General features: G+C 40.4%; 1 protein-coding gene across 7 annotated transcripts in view; it reads right to left on the bottom strand.

The window, feature by feature from the left end:
- The window catches only part of LRRC69 (leucine rich repeat containing 69), a 58,380-nt gene that overhangs the window by 27,850 nt on the left and 6,552 nt on the right, over positions 1–23,978 (bottom strand). For all 7 annotated transcript variants that reach the window (XM_048841188.2, XM_075125063.1, XM_048841186.2 and 4 more), the window contains 4 exons: positions 17,193–17,265; positions 11,914–12,109; positions 9,433–9,504; positions 4,664–4,765 (listed from right to left, as the gene is read on the bottom strand). In XM_048841188.2, coding sequence (XP_048697145.2) covers positions 4,664–4,765; positions 9,433–9,504; positions 11,914–12,109; positions 17,193–17,265 — 443 coding nt within the window. The remainder of the gene's footprint in view (positions 1–4,663; positions 4,766–9,432; positions 9,505–11,913; positions 12,110–17,192; positions 17,266–23,978) is intronic.

Consider the following 23,978-nt stretch of genomic DNA (forward strand, 5'->3'; position numbering starts at 1 on the left):
AGGAGAGCTCATTCAGACCCTGCTTACAATAGCAATTTTATAAAAGCTACAAAAAACAGTCGTCTGCTGCAACTCAGAAGCCCAGCTTATTCTTGATATATCCTCCACTAGACTTTTTTTTAAAGTTAACATTTTCACATAAGTAATCTTAGTAAGTTTCCAAGAGATAAACAATTACTCTTTTTGGCTAGTGCATTGCAATGCTTTCTTTATATAACAATTAATATTTGTATTACTAAATATATTCCTAAATTTCCTTATTAAGACCAAGGGAGACCTCATGTACAAAAAAAAGAATATGCAAATATATCATATTGAGCAGAGGCCATCATGACAATGGTATTATAGTCTTCCTGCTGGCATATGGCTGCAGGGAATGGAGAGGAGAGTATAAAAGGAAGGAGAAACTGGGTCAAAGAGGAACTTGGAAGGTTGTGTCCTCTCCCCTCCTGGCTGGTTAAAGCAGAAAAAGCCTATGGGAATTACTGCACATTGTTTCTCAGTTGATATTGTTTTGTGGACAATAACACGTGCCCAGAGGAAAGGATCTTCAAAGACTAATGACTGAAGCTTTATTTCTCTTCCGTGCGTGATGAAACCATTACCACCTCTGGAAGCCTGACTTGCTCATCTGTGGTTCTATTCCTTGGGAGCTATGATCAGTGGCACCCAGGGACCAGACAGCCTTCTTAGAACAATGTATTGTTTATTTATAACGAAAGCATTTCAGAGAAAAAGATCTTAAAACAATAAACAGTCTAGACACATGACATCTCCCTAAGGCTTACCATTCCGTGGAAGCTTGGGAAGGCCCCAAGCCTTCAGACATGCCCACAAGGACCTGTCTGTGTCAGTCTGTTCCCAGCAGGAGTCGCTCACTGACAACTCCCTCCCTTTTTCCACGTTTTTTAAATGTGTAATATTCATTTGATCTCTAGGCTCCAGCACTGGCAAAACAGCCATGTGACTTTGACAGAAAGTAGCATCTTCAGTCCTAATAGCTCAACCATTGTCTTGTAATAGCCCACAAGTGTTTGTTGAGGCTACTTCTCTAGTGCTTCCTGCTCATTTTTCCAACAGCCTCTATTAAACTAAACCAATATATTCATACGGGAAAACTCAATAACCCAATACAGCTACATAGTGACTCACTCACTAAGTACTTCACATACAGTTACTGTATGTACATCATACAATTATTACTAGGGCTGTCAAGCGATTAAAAAAATTAATCACGATTAATCATTTGATTAATCACACTGTTAACCATTAATAGAATACGATTTACTTAAATATTTTGAGGTGTCTTCTACATTTTCAAATATATTGATTTCAATTACAACACAGAATACAAAGTGTACAGTGCTCACTTTATATTTATTTTTGATTACAAGTTTTTGCATTGTAAAAAAACAAAAGAAAAAGTATTTTTCAGTTCACCTACTACAAGTACTGTAGTGCAATTGATTTATCATGAAATTTGAACTTACAAATATAGAATTATGTACCAAAAAAACTGCATTCAAAAACAAAACAATGTAAAATTTAGGAGCCTACAAGTCCACTCAGTCCAACTTCTTGTTCAGCCAATCGCTCAGACAAACAAGTTTGTTTACGTTTGCAGGAGATAGTGCTGTCCGCTTCTTGTTTACAATGTCACCTGAAAGTGAGAACAGGTGTTTGCATGGCACTGTTGTAGCAGGCATCACAAGATGCACTAAAGATTCATATGTCCCTTCATGCTTCAACCACCATTCCAGGGGACATGGGTCCATGCTGATGACGGGTTCTTCTTGATAACAATCCAAAGCAGTACGGATCGATGCTTGTTCACTTTCATTATCTGAGTCAGATTCACCAGCAGAAGATTGTTTTTCTTTTTTGGTGGTTCAGGGTCAGTAGTTTCCGCATCAGAGTGTTGCTCTTTTAAGACTTCTGTTTAGGATATCTGGCACATAAATACCTTGCAATGCTGGCTACAAAAGTGCCAAGCAAATGCCTGTTCTCACTTTCTGGTGACACTGTAAATAAGAAGAGGGTAGCACTATCTCCTGTAAATGTAAACAAACTTGTCTGTCTCTTAGTGATTGGCTGAAAAACAAGTAGGACTGAATGGACTTGTAGGCTCCGAAGTTTTACACTGTTTTGTTTTTGAGTGCAGTCATGTAACAAAAATAATCTACATTTGTAAGCTGAATTTTCATGACAGAGATTGCACTGCAGTACTTATATGAGAGGAACTGAAAAATACTATTTATTATCATTTTTACAGCGCAAATATTTATAATCAAAAATATACACTTTGATTTCAGTTACAACATAGAATACAATATATATGAAAATGTACAAAAACATCCAAAATATTTAATAAATTTGAATTGGTATTCTATTGTTTAACAGTGTGATTAAAACTGCGATTAATCACAATTAATTTTTTGAGTTAATCGTGTGAGTTAACTGCGATTAATCGACAGCCCTAATTATTACATAAAAACCTCAGGTCCACCACAGTTTGCATGAGAAAACAGTAAATTATTAACCTTTACATACTGTAATTAGATAGAAATTAAATTAAGAAATCGACAAATATGTAGGATTGACTGCTCAGTGACACAGCCAAAGAACTCTACAGTTCTATTACCCGGTTCCACTGCAAAGAACCTGCTCTTGTTGGAGGTAAAAACTAGTAAATCTGATCTTACCTACAACAAGAGTATGGATGTAAATCATGTACACGTGTTAGCCTTGAGCATATTGTGCTTTCATCCAAAACAAACTCCTGGCTGTGTAACAGGTACCACTGGGGCCAAATCCCAAGGTCTTGGCTCTGTTTTCATTCAGTTCTTACAAAAGCAAAACTCTCACTGATATCAATAGGAGTTTGCTGGAGTGCATGCCAAGTAAGAACCTCTCCCATCCTTGAGAACAAAAAAGACTGACAATTCATTAAAATTTTAATATGTTCTTGTATTTTAAACAGATTTTACAAATAGCATTTATAACAAGAAGATACTTGTCACAGCATACATCTCTTTGACTTAGATTTAGTACCAACACACTGAAGCTGGCTCAGGGTTATTTACCAGCATTCATAAGCTGCTTAGCACTGCCTTATCTAAGCAGCATAAAAGTATTAAAAATGCAGTTAAGAGCTGCCTAGGGCAATAAGTACTCCAACTTAAACTAGATGTTCTCAAATCTCCTCCCTTGAGCATGATGTCATGTCTCTGTTCTGCTTGATCTTGAGCTGCTAGTTTTGAGTACATCACAAACTTTTCTATTGTTCTGGTTTTAGAGGGGTTATATTGCAAAGAGATGTGCCTTGCAGTGTAACCTGGAGCTGGCATTCTCTGATCTCCTTTAAGTGGGTGTCTTACAGTCCTGGACCTGAGGTGAAGAAGGCTTTGCCTTCTACTTTCTCAAATCTGTATCAAAGTTCTGATAACTGGTGAGGGGTAGCTATAGTGTAAGGTTCCTGAACAAGAAGCAGTCTGAGTTAACCTGGGTGTAGCCTACTGAGGATTTTATACATTAGAACAATGAATTAGACCCAGTAGTGCACAGAGTGCCAGGACAGGTTATGGAGCACTGGCATAGGACCTTTGGCTGCATCTACACGAGCATTTTTCAAGAGATCTCATTCCATTGCACTACTTCCAGTGTACCTCAGAGCAGGTAGAAATGAGTGACAAAAATACCTGCAGATGGTTTATAGAGTTACTAGTGGTGAAACTGTAACAGTGGTAGTAAAATGGAGAATGATTTCCTGAAGAATGCTAGTAACATAAAACTTCAGAGAAGAGCCACCAAATTGTGTACTACCTGCAACTTTTGTCACTCTCATGTCCATGTTGAGAAAGAATTACAGTACTTTCGCCTGGATCGGTAAAATGTTCATAAGTGCCTAAGTGGAACTTAATTCCCATTTTCAATGAAAATGAATGATGCCTAAGTTGCTTATAAAAATGTTTATCTGAGATGATTAACACATGAACCACTACAGCCAAGTTTTCTTCTGAGAGGAGTGAACAGAATCTGGGTAATGGCTGGAATTAGCAGCTTCAATATCATCATTTAACATCCTTCAGCAGCCTTACAATTCCAAAGAAAAAAATAAGCTGACAAAAAGAGATGAATGATGCTGTCACACAGTGAGTTGTACCTGCTATGGATTAAAGCTCAGTATCTTGCCTGCATTTGAGTCAAATAACTAAGGATCATATAACAGCAAACTGGAAGCAGATTTTTAAAGCCAGAAGTGACCATTACGATCATCTACTGTTACTGCCTAAACTGCTATTCCCAGGCTGCCGTCATAAAACCCTTGGTCAGGGCAGAATTTTGTTTTATAGCAATACGCAAACGTAAATGGAAGGTTGCTAAGTAAATGCCAATGCCCTCATCTGTTCTCCCTTCAATCTTTTCACCTCCGCCTCTCCTACATTCTTCAGCAGAATAGTTATAATCAGCTATGATCAAACAATCTTATAGACAAAAGAAAATTTGACCAAACCATGTAGTTCATGAAGAATAATCTGAACAGAGATTCAGAAACTGTTTAGAATTGTTAGATTGACAAGAATACTATTCAATCTTTATTTTTATTTTAAATGTTGAATTTTTAAAATTATGAAGGTATTAGTTGAATTATCTCATTGCTCACCTTAAGAGACCAAACTTCTTCCTCTTGTATGGCAGAAACAGGCTGTTTCTGGAGCAATGGATTATCTTCACAGTAAAGTTCCATCAGCATAAGGTCCTCCATCTATTTGAATAAAATAAATAGTGTAATTATGTCAGAAAAGATAACAAAAATCTCAAATGCTATTTTTATTTAAATAAGGAAAACAAATTAACAAATATGAATGTAAAGAAAGCAGGAGATATACTCATCTGCTGGAAAAAAACATACAAGATTTAAGTGAAATACATATGCCATTATTCTTGCTAATAAATAATATAAAAATGTAAATCAGACAAGACTGGTTGTTCTACAAGAGAGATCTTGTGCCTAGAGTATTATATAAAATCACATGATAGTTACAGATTATCAAAATCTCTGCATTTAACACAGTGGAAACTATTAAAATAATGATTAAAAAACCTGTCCTCTATTGTTAAACAGGAATGATTTTCTCCACATGCATTTAATTCTGACGCTCCCGTATTCAACTCTGCAATCCCAGTGGAATACCCTCTCAAGGTAAAGAGGGAAGTGAAAGGCTTGGAGTGTGACTGAGGTCACGTATAGTGTAATGATCATTTTATAATAAAGTAACTGCCTATTAAATAGAGAGATCTGTATAAAGTTTCTCTAAGCAAAAGTTTGCTATTGTAATGATTATTGTTGGGTCTCTGCTATTTATTTATATAGCAAGAATTTATTCATTTTTTAAAAAAATTCTAAATAAATATTTAAAAAATGAAATGAGACTGGACAAATTATTCCCATATATACTATTCAGAAGTGGTCCAGGATTCTAAGAAAGCCTAAGAGAAATAGGCTTAATCAAACACGGAAACTTAAGTTCACTGTTCACTTGTTTTACGGTATGCCTAACAAATTCTTGTTTCTGAAGTATACAGTGCTGTGGAAAAATGCATGGAGGACAATAAAAGCACGACATAATTTAACTCACTGTATAAGGAAAACACGTAAAACTAAAGATTCTGTTTCTGGCTCCCTCACCAACAAAATGGAACAATCTGCTAATCTTATATTTTTAAAAAAAAAAATTGTACTGCTCTTATCTCTCTAATTCATTTTGTCCAGTAAAATAGAACAGCGGGTACACAAATACTTCTCTTGAATCATAGTTGGAACATATAATAGGCACACTGGAATAATGCACATAACAATCTGTTCCCTCAGTTAATAGCTTCAAGGACAATTTAATAGAGTATCTGAAAGTCTATTATAAGATCAGTGGTACTCATTCTTGTTTCCTTTTCTAAGAGTAATGACTTTATTTTAAGAAAAATATAACGTCTTATTTCAGGGCAAGCCTTATTTTGAACAAGACTTGTTACAAATGATCTAGCAAATGAATAGTCAAAACAGATATGATTTTCTGATTTAAGGATATTTACTTTCTATATTTTGATACGTGGTGTTGATAATTTGTGTTTTAACAATTTATAAAGCTTTTAACTTTTTTAATCTCAATGTCTATTATCAGTAAATAAATGTCTGAACCCCCTATTTTCCTGCAACTGTGAAAATTTAAATTGATAAAAATCAGTATCATCCATTAATTTTTTAAAGAAAAAAAAACAAATTCTGCCAAGCCTACATATAAAGTACAGGCATTTAAGAACAAGTTGTCTGCAAGGGGTCTTAATTTGGGACAATTTGTAGATATCCCAGAACAAAGGAAGCTTACTAAAAACACAGCCACCGAAAACGGTGCTGAAATGGTTTAGGTCAGGATTTTTCAAACTGGAGTCCGCGGGCTCCGTTGATCAACTCCTCCCTCCCTCAACTCCTTACCCTCCCTCCCAGTGCCTCCTGCACACCACGGAACAGTTGTTCAGCGGTGTGCAGGAGGCACTGGGAGGGCCAGGGGAGTGGGGATGGGGCGTGCTCAGGGGAAGAGGCAGAAAGAGGTGGGGAAGAGGAGGGGCAGGAATGGAGCAGGAGCAGGAAGAGGTGGGGTGGGACCTTGGGGGAAGGGGTGGAATGGAGGCAGGGCCTGAGGTGGAGTGTGGGGCTTGGGGGGTCCTCGAAAAAATGTAAATCAAAATGGGGGTCCTCTGGTTGCTAAAGTTTGAGAACCGCTGGTTTAGGTATTTCATTAAAATCAATAATCATTGTCAGAGAAACTTTAGAAGAAACGTTCTACAAAGCTGAAAAATTGAGTTCTACTCCAGTGACTACTGAACAAAAATCCAGAGAAGGACAATTATGAAAACATGAACAAAATTATGCAAATACTTAGATTTTGGACAATAAACCCTTTTGGAACTATCTTGCTATATAAAAGATAATTAGAAAAGTTGAAGTACTGAAAGTTGCAAATGTCCTACATTAATAAACACTGTATACACTGACATGAGAATTATGGCTCACCAAGTAAACCTAGAGGAAAGCTAAACAATCTCCCTCTTGGCCAAAACTATTTCTGGGCAAAGACTCTTTTAATGGGTTTTTGTAGTCAAATAAACGTATAGAAGAGAAAAGATTCAACATTTCTCCCAGTGGGATAAAAAGGCACTTTCTAGAGTTTTGTCTTTGTTTTCTTACATAGAAAACAAAAGGCTGTCAGGTTTCTGTTCTGCTATACAGAAAACAGACCTATCTCTTGTGTTGCATTTTGAAATAGATATAGAGATAGACTGAACATGGATAATGAGAAAAGGGGAAGACTTCCCTCAAAACTGCTGGAATTCATCAACATTTCAATCATTAGATACTTATTATTTTACCTTTTTCCCACTTGCTCCATTAATAAATAAAGCTTTTCTATCTTATTTTGCTGCATTAGAATTATACTACCAGAACACAGATGTCACCAAGTCTGATCTCATATCACGTGACGTAATGGGAATCCCTCTTGAATTCCAGGGATAGAACTCTGACAAGCACAGCTGAAACAGCTCTATCTTTCTTGGCGATTTTAGAGCCATTCAAATTTCAATTTGGCATGAGAAAACAAGAACAGCTCATCTGTGTATCTGTTAAAATAAACTGCATACTCTGATCACATGTGGTCCCATAGAGCCTAGCAAACCATCATGATTCAGGTTATATAGAGTAGTAGTTCTCAACTCAACTACTACCAGGGCCCCTAAGGGGGCCTTGAGCAGGTTTCAGGGGGGCCTCCAAGCAGACCCAGCATTAGATTCGCTGGGGCCCAGGGCAGAAAGCCAAAGCCCCACCACATGGGGCTGAAGTCCAGGACCCTGAGCCCAATCACTCGGGGCTGAAGCTGAAGCCTGAACAATGTAGCTTTGTAGGGGCCCCTGTGGCATGGGGCCCCAGGAAATTGCCCTGCTTGCTACCCCTTAACAACGGCCCTGGCTTTTATATGCAGAAAACCAGTTACTGTGGCACAGGTGGGCCGTGCAGTTTTTATAGCATGGGGGGGGGGGGCTCAGAAAGAAAAAGGTTGAGAACCTCTGATTATAGAGCATCTCCTCTTTTTAAGGGTTCCTAGTATGGGATTATTGTTTCCTCTGACACATCTCTTCTCAATTTCTTTATGAAAGTATACCCACAGGGGCTGAAGAACTTTGCTAAAGAGTCCTAAGACCTTGTCATAAAGTTTTGAAATGGATATTACCACAAAAAAGGAATGTTTATACACTAAAGATTTCTACCTATATATACTTACTTTGTTTAAAAGAAAACAAAAAGGCCTTGAAATATTCCAGATTAATTTTGCTGCTAATGTTTACGCTACAGCTTTATCAGAATTCCTTGTTCAGTTACATAAATTGTATCCGTGTAATAGAGGAAGAGCGCTACTTGTTGTTGCTAGGAGGGCTATCCTTGTTGCAGAAGTAATTTAGTCTGTGAATACTGTACTGAAAACGCTAACTGAAATGAGCCTCCTGCACCTAGTGCTGTCTTATAAAAAAAATGATTGCATCTAGTCACCCAAACTAAAACTGTTCAGACTCTTAAAATTAAGTTTAAATAGTCAGTAAATAATTTCCCTTAAAATAATATTTTTTCACGGAAGAGGATCACATTTACATTTTGAATTAACAATACAGAACCCCACCCTGAACCTTTTACTCCCCCTCTTTGCTCCATCCCTGTTTTTTCAAAGATCCTTAGCCAAGCTTCAACTTTGATGGATCAACCAAGACTCCAGAAACAGCAAAATGTGCAGCAGCCCTGAAGATTACCTGAGAGTTGTGGAAAAATATACTGAAGTATCTAAACGATTCTTGCAGCAGAGAACTCAGCTAGAGAGCAAAAACTAGAACTAAATCCATGATCATAGGCTAGATTGCTAAATGTTCACAAATTCAGATTACCAAAGGGTTGCTATTAAAATCAATCCAAAGAGGTGCGATAAAGGGCCAGATTGTTCCCAGCTGCTCTGCAGGTTAGCAAAATATGGGAAAAGGTATGAGAAGCCTCCTTGCCCGCTTGTGCAGCAGTTAGGCACAACTGCAATCCATGAACTGACTAAAACAAAGGAAATGTTCCGTCCTAGCACAAGCTACGCCAAAGGGTAAGGAGGAACTGGGATTATTGAGCTACCCTGACACCACTGGCCAATGAAACCTAGGCAGATAATGTAGAGTGGAATAGGCTGCATCCCTGAAAGGGGCATAGCACTAGGCACACTCCCTCCTGTTTGCCAGGGAACTCAATGCTATCAATCGCTACAAGTTACATAGGCTGCCCATATAATTCATTTAATAGATCTGCAGCAGAAATTTCATATTAGAGAATAACATATAGAAAATAATACTTACTGCTATTGGGAAAATCTGAATTTTGTTCCCTGCTACATCTAGAATTCTTAGTTTTCTCAATTTGCAAAGGCCCTAGATGGAAGGGGGGAAACAACGTAATAAAAATTAAAGAATATCAACAACAGTGAACGTGAAGTTAAAATCCCCATGAGACGAGAGAGCAGTCTCAGGCATCAGGAAGCAACAGTACTGACGAAGAGAAACTGAGTTAGCAGATAAAAGAGAAAACAGGAGGAAAACTGAAAATGAATTACAAAAGGGAAGAAGGTATCCATTCTTTTGGTATTATAAAAATAACACCTGCGTTTATCATTTAAAATTCCCATGGATCTCTTATCCCCCTCCCACACATCCTCCCTCGCACCTCATTCTGAATTATTTATAATACCAGTATCTTCTTCTCTACATCAAGGCTTTTCCTGTTTACCACACTGAGCAGCATGTGAATCCACACTTCTCAGACTCCTATCTCTAATTAAAAAAAAACTTTTAAATAGAGCTCCTTCACTTTCAGAATTACTATTGGTTTCCAGCCCTCAATATCTAACTCAGTTTTAATTTCTTAAGATAATTGCTTGCATCTGTGTGAATACACAGGATTTTAGTTTCTGCTGGTATTTTTTAAGTGTTTTCAATGACAACTCAAGCAGTAGCTGAAAGCAGCTGCCAAGATACAATGGTATTAACAAATGTTTTTAACATTTTCTTTTGTGGCAGCCATCTTCAATTCATTTTATTGATTGGCTTTTACAGATGACAAAGTGAATACAGAAATCAAAGACAAACATTGTGCAATGTACATCCAATACTCCAGTATTCTTTGTAACAAGACAAAGCAAATTCCATCACATACAAGCTTTAAATGTTCCACATTTTATTTCCTCCTCCTTGATGCACATACTGTTGATTGTCCTCTGGTGCTGAGCAAGGGGTAATAGAAAAAGTATTACAATTCCAATCAGAAACAATCTACTAGACACAGGCAGGATTAGTATATGCAATATTCCTGAGAACGTAAGATGAAGACCACTCACTTACTGACATTAATAATACAGCAATTTGTAACTAAAATGCTAGGCAAAAAATACATATTTATTTTGATTATTTTAAACTGACAGATGTCCTTTATCTTTTCTTCTAACTTGATAGGATGACAAATGAAAGCTAAGCACAAGTACAATAAATGCAAAATGAAATTTCTCAGTGGATATGCATTTAGGGCCAAATTTTCAAAAGGCAATGGGGCTTAGTGCATCTGCAAAGGGGGGCTTGAGTTAAGAGGAAAACCAGTATGTGAGGTTACTTTTCTTCTGTGGAAGCTGACTAGAATGAGCCAGAGTTTAGACTTTTAACATTTAATATCTAATGCATTTTAGACCTTTATTTAGATTTGACTAAAGCAAGCCCAGCCTTCCAACTCTGACTGAGAGAAATGCTGTTGTATGTATTGGACCCATAAAGAGGCAGAACAGTATTTACATTTATGTTTCTGTTTTATAATACACACACTATGAAGGTGTTTATACTCCACCTGTGCATGTAGAATCCTTTCCAGCTATAACAGAGCTACCACATATTCTCTTAAAGGCGTCACTTTGAGGAATCATGAAGCTAGCTGACATTGTCTATTTAAGTCTTTGCCTAGTATATGTCAAAACAATGAATACAATGAATTTTCATTATAAGTTGCTTCTGGTTCTTTATTGCTTCAGACTTTATGTAATGAGATTCCTTGCAGTCAGGGATGTTATTTCACTCTTTTTTACAATTACTTTCAAAACCTTTCTATCAATTCAGCCAGGACCACTATAGAGAAATGTGCCCTGAGATTTCAAGGGCACTAAACACCTGTATCTCTTCTTAATTCTCAAATGAGATTAGTGGAGCAACCACACATTGTTCGGCAAGCAACTAGTTAGTATGTTTCAAAGTATAGCCCTCTTTGTAGATTTTCTAGAATTAACAGGCTAATTTTCAAAAATGGTCTAACTCTGCATGCTTATGAAACCTAAATTGGTACATGCACATGGCATGTGTGAATAAATAAGGTAGCCAAGCATCTAATTCCCCTGCTCTGGGCATGAATATTTCAATTCTTGAGTTTCATAGAAGTTGCAAGGCCAAAACTAGGTGCACAAAGATAGAGAAGCTGAGTTGGGGCCCTTTGAAAATTTGACCCCTACTTGTCTAATTTAACTAATAAGGTTTTGGTCCTATTTTGAGAAATAACTAAACCAATCTATTAATCCTTATGAAATTTGAGATCTCCATATTCCTAAAGAAAACAGTATTTTAACAACATATCTCTAAGGGTGGGATTATCAAATGTGCCTTAGTCATAAAAGTCTGACATGTGCACCCAAATCACAAAGCCACTTTGGAAAATTCCACCCTTAAAGATGTGGTATTCAAATGCTTTCTTAAGATATCCATATTCACTGAAAAAGAAAACACTACCATTGAAAGCACAACATTACTCACGTCAGGGAGCACTCCTATTTGGTTTCTTGACAGGCACAGCATTCTGAGATTCATCATGTATCCAATCTCTTCAGGTACTGTGATGAGACAATTGTGAGATAGATGGAGTTCAGAGAGCTTTTGCAAGGAACATAGCTCTTTGGGAACACTTTCCAGCTGGTTATTGTTTAAATTCATGTTTTCAAGATTTTCTAACCTGTAAAATTAATAAAGGATTTCAATGTACAGCCATGGTAGGCTACAATATGTATCAATTTATTTAAACTTTTAGTGTAGAATTTGCTGTACATGGATTACTTCTATTTTTTATTATATACTTTTATATTGAGTAACATATTTATATAAACTGAACTCTATGCTGGCCAACTGTTAAGAGCTAACCCTAGTGGGTAATTGTTAAGGGTTTTCATACAATCACAGAATCATAGGACTGGAAGGGACCTCGAGAGGTCATCTAGTCCTGCACTTACGGCAGGACTAAGTACTATCTAGACCAGTGGTTCTCAAAGCTGGTCCACTGCTTGTTCAGGAAAAGCCCCTGGCTGGCCGGGCTGGTTTGTTTACCTGCCATGTCCGCAGGTTCGGCTGATCGCAGCTCCCACTGGCCGCGGTTTACCACTCCAGGTCAATGGGAGCTGCGGGAAGCGGTGGGGGCCAAGGGATGTGCTGGCCGCCCTTCCTGCAGCCCCCATTGGCCTGGAGCGGTGAACCGCGGCCAGCGGGAGCTGCGATCGGCCGAAGCTGCGGACGCGGCAGGTAAACAAACCAGCCCGGCCCGCCAGGGGCTTTCCCTGAACAAGCGGTGGACCGGCTTTGAGAACCACTGATCTAGACCATCCCTGACAGGTGTTTGTCTAACCTGCTCTTTAAAATCCCCAACACAGAGATTCCACAACCTCCCTAGGCGACTTATTCCAATGCTTAACTACCCTGACAGGACATTTTTCCTAATGTTCAACCTAAACCATCCTTGCTGCAATTTAAGACCAATGTTTCTTTTCCTATCCTCAGAAGTTAAGGAGAACAATTTACCTCCCTCCTCCTTGTAACAACCTTTTATGTACTTGAAAACTGTTATGTCTCCACACAGTCTTCTCTTCTCCAGACTAAACAAACCCAATTTTTTCAATCTTTCCTCATAGGTCATGTTTTCTAGACTTTTCATCATTTTTGTTGCTCTTCTCTGGACTTTCTCCCATTTGTACACATCTTTCCCAAAATGTTTTAAGTATGTTTTTAAAGTATCCATATGTATATAGTGATAACCACAAATTGTTTGCTCTTATTAAAGGCTCCAAAAACAAAGGAATTGGCCAGAGACATTAAAAGCATAGAAGAAATTGCAGTCTGAATTCCAAACATTTATTATTTTTTAAATCCACTCTTCTATTACTAATATATATTAAATAAACTACTTTGGGCTCTTCTACACTTACAGTGCTGCAGCTGTACTGCTGTAGCATTTAGTGAAGACGCTACCTATGCTGAGGGGAGAGCTTCTCCCGTCTGCTTAGGTACTCCAACTCCCCAAGGGGTGGCAGCTATGTCGAAGGACGAAGCCCTCCTGTTAACATAACGCTGTCTACACTAGGAGTTATGTCAGTATCCACACCCTGAGTGATGTAGTTACACCAACATAAATTTGTTGTGTAGACCAGGGCTTAGTGTGTTCACGAAACACACATGCTCATCCTGCAGCAGTCAATGAACAAGTCGTTGGAGGCAAGCTGGGGTTACAATGGGGTATGGCTGTTGAGGTACTGACAAGAAATTGTCCTAACAACAACGGGTGACCTATGAAAAATGAGTTAATGGTCTTGGTGGGCACCATGTGAAATGGCACCTTTATCAGCAGCCACAACAGGAAGGTCAAGTACCTTTCTCAACTGTGATCCTCCTAAAACACGCTTTTACACACTTTGTAGCAGAATCAGTAAGAGAAAGCTTGTACTGCTGCTGCTTGTGGTGTGTAACTATTCTATAAGTAAAGGGTTTCAATTTTCTGGTACTGTCCATCTGGCATCGCTCTCAAAATTAACATTTTTTTAAAAAGGAAAAAACATTTTCTCAGATCTACATTAAATGCGATGCTGAAACACAGTCAATTGTCGTGTTGACTTCAGCACTATTTGAAAGGTAGCACAAAACATATGCTCAATGGAAAAGTACACAAGTGCTACAGAAAATATCATTTACGAGCAACTACAAACAATGAAAGAATTAAAAAATTATATTAAGAAGTAATCAATGACCTATTCATGTACAAGTACTCACAGTAAGATATCTAGTTTGGGATGTAAATATTATTTTAAAAAGTTAACTGTTTAAACTATTAAAATTATATTATTTAACCGGTTAACGGCTGGGGCTGGGGCTCCTCCCGCTGGCTGGCCAGCAGCTAAAGCTGGGGTTGCTCTGACTGGCTGACGGCTAGGGTTGGGGTCACTCCAGCTGGCCGCGACTGGGGCTGCTTCCGCCAACCGGCCGGCCCGGTGCAGCTGGGGCTGGGGCAGCTCCCGCCAGCCAGCCCGGTGCAGCTGGGGCAGCTCCTACCCACCCGCCTGCCGGGGTTGCTCTGGGGGGCCGGCGCAGCCAGAGCGACTCCCGCCGGCTGGACGGCGGCTGGGGTTGCTACCGCCAGCCAGTGGCTAACATCTGGGACTGGAGCTGCTCCAGCTGGCTGGGTGGGGTTGCTCCAGCCAGCCTACCAGCATGGCTGAGGTCACTCTGGCTGGCTGGCCGGCAACCCGCCAGCTGGCCAGCACAGCTAGGGTTAACAGCTAGGGTAGTTAACCAGTGAGACTAATGCTTACCGTTAACCATCCGTTTACTATTTTATTTATGGAACGGCTGCCGTATGATGAGAGATTAATAAGACCGGGACTTTTCGGCTTGCAAAAGAGATGCCTAAGGGGGGATATGATAGAGGTCTATAAAATCATGATTGGTGTGGAGAAAGTAAATAAGGCAGTGTTATTTACTCCTTCTCATAACACAAGAACTAGGGGCCACAAAATGAAATTAATATGCAGCAGGTTTCATACAAACAAAAGGAAGTATTTTTTCACACAATGCACAGTCAACCTGTGGAACTCCTTGCCAGAGGAGGTTGTGAAGGCCAAGCCTATAACAGAGTTCAAAAGAGAACTAGATAAATTCATGGAGGATAGGTCCATCAATGGCTATTAGCCAGAATAGGCAGGTATAGTGTCCATAGCCTCTGTTTGCCAGAAGCTAGGAACGGGCGACAGGGGATGGATCACTTGATGATTACCTGTTCTGTTCATTCCCTCTGGGGCACCTGGCATTGGGCACTGTCAGAAGACCAGATACTGGGCTAGATGGACCTTTAGTCTGACTCCGTACGATCTTAACGGTGCATAGAGCTTTATATAACCCAAACTTATATTTTCTTCCTCTTACTCCTCTTTCCAGTTATTTTTTTTTAAAAAAGATTCTATCACTAGATTCTTCCCATTTTGAGTACAAAACATGGAGCATTTTGCATTTGAAGGTACAAAAATCATTCATTACAAACTACATGTATGGGTCAGAAAAAGCAAACCAAGAAACTGAGGACAGGAAAATCAGACAAAAATGTCAGAATGTAATCATGATTATTTTAAAATCATTTGCTGCTTTTCTGATAAAATGGTTCTTAACATTTTCCAGTGTGAAAACATCTTGAGCCAAATTCAACATTGAAATCAATGGCATTACAACCAGGGATAAACATGGTCCTGTGTGTCTGAAACAGGGTATATTTTTAAAGGATAAGATTACTTGGGTAACTGAAATGTTAGAAAAGATTTTGTACTTTTCATTCCAACTTAATGTTATTCTGCTTGAACATACTGAACATTTTCTTCTATGCAGTTAAGACACTTTTGATGTGCTTACTTGGTAAAATAACTTCTGTTCAAAATGCACTGAAGAAAATATACACCACCACACTGGGAAGATCACAACATATTCACCCAACTACAGAACAGACAGGATGAACTTCTTGGTCAGAAAAACTTGACTAATTAGTGGCCAGAGGGGGCTTCATCCTCCACAATATTTATGAGATTAACCTTTTGTCTACAAAAGACCTCCTTCATCCTCTCCAGCTTCTCTGACATCCATAATATCCTTCAAGCCCATAAAAAAATCACAGTAGTTAGATCATCATCTTTGCCCCATCTAACTCATCCCCTGTCCTTGAATCCCTCGACCTCAAAGATTCATAGATTCTAAGGCCAGACAGGACCACTGTGTTCATCTGGTCTTGACCCCTTGTATACCACAGGCCACATAACTTCCCCAAAATAATTCCTAAAGCATATCTTTGCTTTCCTAAAGCACTGGTTTGTCCTTCCACATCACATCAAATTCAAGCTTCTCGTCCTTACCACTAAGACCCTGCACAACTCTTCTCCTGTGGCCACTCTTCATCTTGAGTTCAGCCCTCCTGAACTTCCACCCTTAGTCTGGGTTTTGGGGCTTTTGTTTTTGTGAAGACTGCAAACTCTCCAGGGAAGAAACCATGATGTCCTCCTATGCAGTACCTAGCCTAAGTGGCACAATCGCAATAATAGCATAACCCAGGTTGTGCTTTTTAATCTCACAAGCTAAATTTTTGCAATAATGTTAACAACTTTACACACTAAGGCTTTCTTGAAAAGTTCTTGCTATAAAAGACTGGGATAAAAATTAGAAAGAAATAGCATAGCTATACCTAGTTTCATTCGCTAACGCACAAGAAATGAGAAGTATATGGTAATAAGAAACAGTACACAGCTTCAATTTTGTAGTTCAGCATATTTTAAAAGATAACACACAAAAGCCAAACTGTTCAGAGAGAATATTTAAAAGATTGGCTTTAGTAGAATTGCTAGCTGGAAGGCCTGTGTGTAGGAACCAAGTCAGAACCGCAACTCTCAAAAGATCTACAAAAAAGTATTTTGAGACAATTATATTCCATTCCTGAGAATGAGGAGGAGTTCATAGTGCATCCCTTTCAAGAAAAGTATCAAAAAGGTAACCTGACTATGCAAGAGTGAGTATACAAGGGAAATGAGCACTTTAAAAACAAAAAACACCTACAATTTTTATTTCTTGGTGCTCAACTGTAAATGAAAACGTAGCAGAAACTTTCCCAACAGTTGAAATTAGTCGTTTGTCAAAATGATAACCATAGAAAAATACTGCATCTAATGTCCACAAAAACTGTACATGAGTATAACATGTACAATATACAGTCAACACAGAGTAAGCCACATAATAACCAAAATTACCTGTGTATTTCTGGAGGAAGATATTTAAGCTTGTTGTTGTTCAGATTGAGAAGTATCAATTTTTCTAATCCATCTGTTAAGAAATACATTCTTACCCAAATGCATATAAAATGTACAATTTTTATTCATCTTTACACTCACTCTCTCTTGGTTTTCTCCTTAGACATACACGTAATGACCCCCCTCTGGCAGGCTGACAATCTACTCTCTTTACTTTCCGTGCCTTGTAGAGTGCTTAAAAGGCAGGCATTTATAACAGGTGAATATCCTGTAAAATTACTAGATCATTTGACAGGTAAAGTTTAACTTCCCTAAATTAACATACAGATGCTGCAGACTTCAAGTATGCACAATTTATATTGAAGTCAATGGGAGCTTTGCATGTGGAAGGATTGTAAAATTATTAGGATTTTGTTATGGTGTGTGAATGACAAAAAATATTACAAAGACAAGGGTGGGTGAGGTAATATCTTTTATTGGACCAACTTCTGTTAGTGAGAGAGACAAGCTTTCGAGCTACACAGAGCTCTTCTTTAGGTCTGTCTGGGAAAGCTAGGCATGGTATCACAGCTAAATACAAGATCCTCTGAGCATACTCTGTGATATCTGAGTGCTTGGCTGTAAATAATAATTTTCTTGGTGTGTTTGTGGTTACTGCTGGACCTACGAAGGTAGGAGTGGTGATCCATAGGTCACATTGAAGGTGGTCACTCATGGGCCACCTTGAAGAAAAATTTCTGGACAAATGCACCATGAAACCAATGATATACCTGAGACACACTGATAATATTTTCATCCTCTCAACAAAAGATTTAAACTCCCTCATAGATTTCCACCACAACTTCAACAACCACCAGCCATCCATTAAACTCTCTCTGGAACACTTCCACATTAGCATCAACTACCTGGATACAACAATCAGCTTCAGAAACAGAACCCTGAAGACAGCTATGTACAAGAAAGCCACTGATCACCTCACACACCTTCATAGATCCAGTAACCACCCCAAACACACCCAAGAAATCCTTACCTACAACCAGAGACTCAGATACCACAGAATATGCTCTAAGAAGAAAGCCCAGAATATACATCTTAACACACACAAAACCGCCTTCACCAAACAAGGACACTCCACCAGAGAAGTTTCATAGAACAGGTCACCCAAATACCCCAAGAGAACTTGCTTCAATACAGAAATGAAACCCCTGCTGATCACACATCCCTAGCTGTCACTTACCACTCCACAATGGAAGCCATCCTGAGTATCAACAAACATCTACAACCCATACTCGATGGGGACCCCATCCTGAAATCTTTCCTGAACCCCATCTTCTGGCCTTCAAACAACGCCCCAATCTCTCCAAGATCATCATCAGAAACAAGCTCCCCACTGACCAAGACACACCAACTCAAAGCAGCATCAGACCCTGCAAGAACAGATGCAAAACCTGCAAACATATTTCCACTGCTATAACGATCAACAACACCTGTCATAACCATACAGCTAAAGGTAGCCTACAATTCCTCCTTACCTGTAAGGGATTAAGAAGCTCAAATAACCTGGTTGGCACCTGACCAAAAGGACCAATGGGGAAAGAAGATACTTTCAAATCTTGGGGGTGGGGAGGGGGCTTTGTTTTGGTATGTTCTCTTGGGCAGCAGAGAAGCATCAGCTCAGGAAACTCCTTCTCCTATAAAACCACCCTAAAAGTCTCTCGTATTACAAAAATTGTAAGTAAAAGCCAGGCAAGGTGTGTTAGATTATCTTTTGTTTTGCTTATGAATTTTTCCTTTGCTGGAGGAAGGTTTATTCCTGTTTTTTGTAACTTTGAAACTAAGCCTAGAGGAAGTTCTGTTGTGTTTTTGAATCTTTTGTTACCCTGTAAAGTTATTTTCCATCCTGATTCTACAGAGGTGATTTTTACCTTTTTTTTAAATAAAATCCTTCTTTTAAAGAACCTGACTGATTTCTCTATTGTCCTAAGACCCAGGGGTTTGGGTCTGTGATCACTTTGTAACCAATTGGTTAGGATATTATTCTCAAGACTCCCCAGGAAATGGGGTATAAGGGCTTGGGGGGATATTTTGGGGGAATAGGAACTCCAAGTGGTCCTTCTCCTGATTCTTTGTTAAATCACTTGGTGGTGGCACCGCAGTGGGATCATTTTGAACCAAAAGCACAGTAGGATTTTAAAAGGACAATTTTTTTTTTCCTTCTGGCTGCTTGGAAAGCAGGGAGGGGTTTTTTTTTAGGATTTTTTTATTTTTAAGCTGTGAGAGGCTGGAGTTTTCTTTCTCTGCCTGAGGACAGGGTAGTTAACCTCCTGCAGGGAAATTCACACGCGTTTTTTTTTTTCTTTCTAGCTCCCGGGTAGGCTAGATTAAACACAGAAAGGCTAGGATGACTGATGGTGATGTCCAAAAGAAATCAGAATTAGCCAGATTTGAAGCTGATGAGAAACAAAAAGAACATGATAGACGGATGGAGGCAGAAAAAGCTGCCCATGAGAGAGCTATGGAGGCCCAGCAGCATGCTTCGGAGGAGAGGGAAAGAGAGAGGAAGCATGAACTGGAGTTAGAGACAAAACGCTTAGAGATAGAAAGGGCTAAGCAGAATATACCAGACAACCCTAGCAATCCTTCTCCAGGTATCACTTCCCATCCCAGAAAATTCCTCACCTACAAGGTAGGCGATGATACAGAGGCCTTCTTAGAAAATTTCGAAAGGGCCTGCCTTGGGTACAGCATCTCTACAGACAAGTACATGGTGGAGCTGAGGCTGCAGCTCAGTGGACCCTTAGCAGAGGTGGTGGCTAAAATGCCTAAGGAACACATGAACAGTTATGAACTTTTTTAAAAACAAGCCAGAATCAGACTGGGGCTAACACCTGAGCATGCCCGTCAGCGGTTCAAAGCTCTAAAGTGGAAACCGGATGTGGCATTTTCCTGACATGCCTACCATATTGTGAAAAATTGGGATGCCTGGATATCAGGAGCATGCGTTAAATCTCTGGAAGATCTGTCTTTCCTAATGCAAATGGAGCAGTTCTTAGAGGGCATTCCTGAAGAAATAGAAAGGTACATCCTAGATGGGAAGCCCAAAATGGTAATCGAGACGGGGGAGATTGGACCCAAATGTGTTTAGGTGGCGGAAAAGAAAAAAAACTAGCAGCAGTTGGAGCAGCTATCAGAAGGGGCAACCCAAGACAACACCTTATCACCGGGGGCAGCCCAAGGCCCCACCTACATCCCAAGGAAAAACCCAAACACTCTGTCACCCCACACCAGTCTCCAGCAACCCACCTCACCCCAGTGACCAGTCAGCTGGGCGATGTTTTAAATGTAATGAGCTGGGGCATGTGAAGGCCAACTGCCCCAAGAAACCCAACAGACTGCAGTTCATTACACCAGAGTCACACCAAAGGTCCTCAGACTCAGATGCCTCCCAGGTACCCTCAGAGCAAAGGGAAACTGTGAGTGTGGGCGGGAAGAAGGTTATCGCATGAAGGGACACTGGAGCACAGGTGTCAGCTATCCACCAATCCTTAGTGGACCCCAAATTCATCAACCCAGAGGCCCAAGTGACGATTCAACCCTTCATGTCAAAATCTTTAAACTTTCCTACAGCTGAGTTGCCTGTCCAGTACAAGGGCTGGTCAGGAATGTGGACTTTTGCAGTCTATGATAATTATCCCATTCCCATGCTGCTGGGGGAAGACTTGGCCAACCATGTGAAGCTAGCCAAGAAGGTGGGAATGGTCACCCGCAGCCAGGCTAAGGGAGCTGTCACACCTAGCTCTGTTCCTGAGCCTTCAACAAGGGCCCAGTCTGTGTTATCAGAGACCAGACTGAGGTGGTGGAACCAGACCCCATGCCAATGTCTCCGACAGCAGTTGTGCAATTGGTTAGGATATTATTCTCAAGCCTCCCCAGGAAAGGGGGTGTAAGGGTTTGGGGGGATATTTTGGGGGAATAGGAACTCCAAGTGGTCCTTTCCCTGATTCTTTGTTAAATCACTTGGTGGTGGCAGCATACCGTCCCAGGGCAAAGAATTTGTGCCTTGGGGAAGTTTTAACCTAAGCTGGTAGAAATAAACTTAGGGGTTTTTTCATGCAGGTCCCCCCATCTGTACCCTAGATTTCAGAGTGGGGAGGGAACCCTGAAATGGTAGCAGAGGATGGTTTATAGGAGAAGGAGTTTTCTGACCTGATGCTTCTCTGCTTCCCAAGAGAACACACCAATACGAAGCCTTCCACCCACACCCCCAAGTTTGAAAGTATCTTCTTTCCCCATTGGTCCTTTTGGTCAGGTGCCAACCAGGTTATCTGAGCTTCTTGACCCCTTACAGGTAAGGAGGAATTCTAGGCTACCCTTAGCTGTATGGTTATGACACCCCACACAATGCACCTATCAAGATCCCTGTGTCCTACACATACCTATCACAACAACATGTGGTGTTCCTCATCCAGTGTACTAAATGCTCCAATAACAAGTACGTGGGCGAAACCGGACAATCACTATGCTCTCAAATGAACTCACGCCGGAAAATGATTAAAGGTAAAAACACCATATAACGTCTGGGCGAACACTTTTCACAAAGTGATAACTTTGTCTGACCTATCAGTCCTCATCCTTAAAGGAAACTTGCACAACACTTTCAAAAAATAAGCCTGGGAGCTTAAATTCATAACTTTGATAGACACCTGAAAAACCATGATATTAATAAAGACATTGGATTTATGGCCTATTGCAACAATCCATAACTCAGCAATCCCCCTTTTATGACTACAGAGCTGTTAATGGCCCACTTCACCCTGAATGGTCCCTTAGAATGTATACTAACTACTTATACACCTCCACCCCAATATAACACGGCCCGATATAACGCGGGTTCGCATACAACGCGGTAAAGCTCTGACACGCTGCTCTGAGCAGCATGTTAAGGATGCCGGGCCAGGGATGAGGGGTTGGATAAGGGGCAGAGGGTCTCAAGGGTGGTCAGGGGCTCCCCCCCTGCAAAGGTCTGGGAGGCAGAAGCTGCAGGGGGCACTTTTGGGGGCCCCACAGTCGCAGAGTGGCACAGGGGATTAGATGGGGGCCAGGAGCAGCCCTCTCTGCTTCCCTCGTCCCAGCCCCAGCAGCGTCGCTCAAGGGAGGGGGTTTGGGGGAAGGGATCCCCCCTGCACTCACCGGCAGCGGTGGAAGCAGAGCAGCCCGGCCCCAGCCCGCTCCACTCCACCAGCTCCCAGCCATGGCACTCCGTTTCCCGATGCAGGTGAGTGCAGGGGGCATTCTTTCCCCAACCTCCCCACACTCAGCGGCAGCAGGAGGCGGAGCGCCGCGGCTGGGAGGTGGCAGAGTGGAGTGAGCTGGGGCCGCGTTGCTCCGCTTCCTGCCGCTGCCGGTGAGTGCCTGTCAGGGGGCGGGGGTGTGGATAGGGGTCGGAGCAGTCAGGGGAGAGGGAGCAGGGGGTGGGGTCCTGGGAGTGATTAGGGATGGGGGGGGTCTCTGGAGGAGGCAGTCAGGGAACAAGGAAAAGGGGGGGTGGGAGGGGGCAAAGCAAGTTCTATATAATGTGGTCTCACCTATAACACGGTGAGATTTTTTGTCTCCTGAGGACCGCGTTATGTCGGGGTAGAGGTGTACTAAACTATTTGTTCCATCTTGTTATTAGCTGTGACACTCTGCATACTTTTCCCAGACCTGAAAAGGAGCTCTGTGTAGCACGAACACTTGTCTCTTTCTCCAACAGAAGCTGGTCCAATAAAAGATACTACCTTGCCTCCCTTGTCTCTCTCATATCCTGGGACAAACTTAGCTACAACAACACTGGATACAAATAAATATTTGACTCTTTTATATATATTCTTTCTGAAGAAAGGCACATAAGGATAATGAATCATTGCTCATTCATAACTTATGCTGGTACTGATGTAGTATACTGACTTTGGGGTGCAATTATTCCATCATAGAAAGACAGCATATTTATGGCAAGTACCTCTTTTTATGACTTATTTTCTTTCTTGCTTTTTTTGCAAATGGTTGTTAATAATAGCTGTCATTCATTCATTCAGCTATATGTAGACCTGTGTGAAAACTTTGGCTTTGCACAGATTTCTGAGAACATTTTCTTTACTTCTGAGCCGTGACGTTATTTAATCTTGCCATGACGATAGGTGGTTTCATTCTGACTTGTACAGCTCTGCCTTCATAGGTTATAAGCCAAGAAGGGACCACTGTGATCATCTACTCTAACCTCCTGCATAACACAGACCAGAGGACTTCACCACATTAATTCATTTTAACTAGAGTGTATCTTTTAGAAAGATAGCCAATCTTGATTTAATAATTTCCAATGTTGGAGAAATCCACCACAGTCCTTGGTAAATTGTTCCTATGGTTAATGTTTCTGTATCAGCCAACACAACAAGGTTGCAATCCTGATAAGGGCCTCTGAGCGCTAGTGCAATAAATATGATAATTAATAAATAAATGTTATTTTTTTTTGGCAGATGTCTGGTTAAGGAGTCAAATACCAGGCAGATTTTTAAAATAAAAGAAGCTGGAAACATTTATTAATAAACACATTTGTATTTTTAGTTATAAATGCCAAAATAATATCTCAAGCAGAAGCAGGAGGTAATCCCCCACATGTTGTACAATACTGCACAACCAGGTAGCTGCATTTTAGGAAATTTCTGCTTCCTTGTGAAATATCTACCATAGGCAACTACTGAAGGCATAACATCACTAGTTCTGTCCAAGATGGAAAAGCTTAGGTGCGTA

Source organism: Caretta caretta, chromosome 2 (genome assembly GCF_965140235.1).
Source record: "Caretta caretta isolate rCarCar2 chromosome 2, rCarCar1.hap1, whole genome shotgun sequence".
Taxonomy (NCBI): domain Eukaryota; kingdom Metazoa; phylum Chordata; order Testudines; family Cheloniidae; genus Caretta; species Caretta caretta.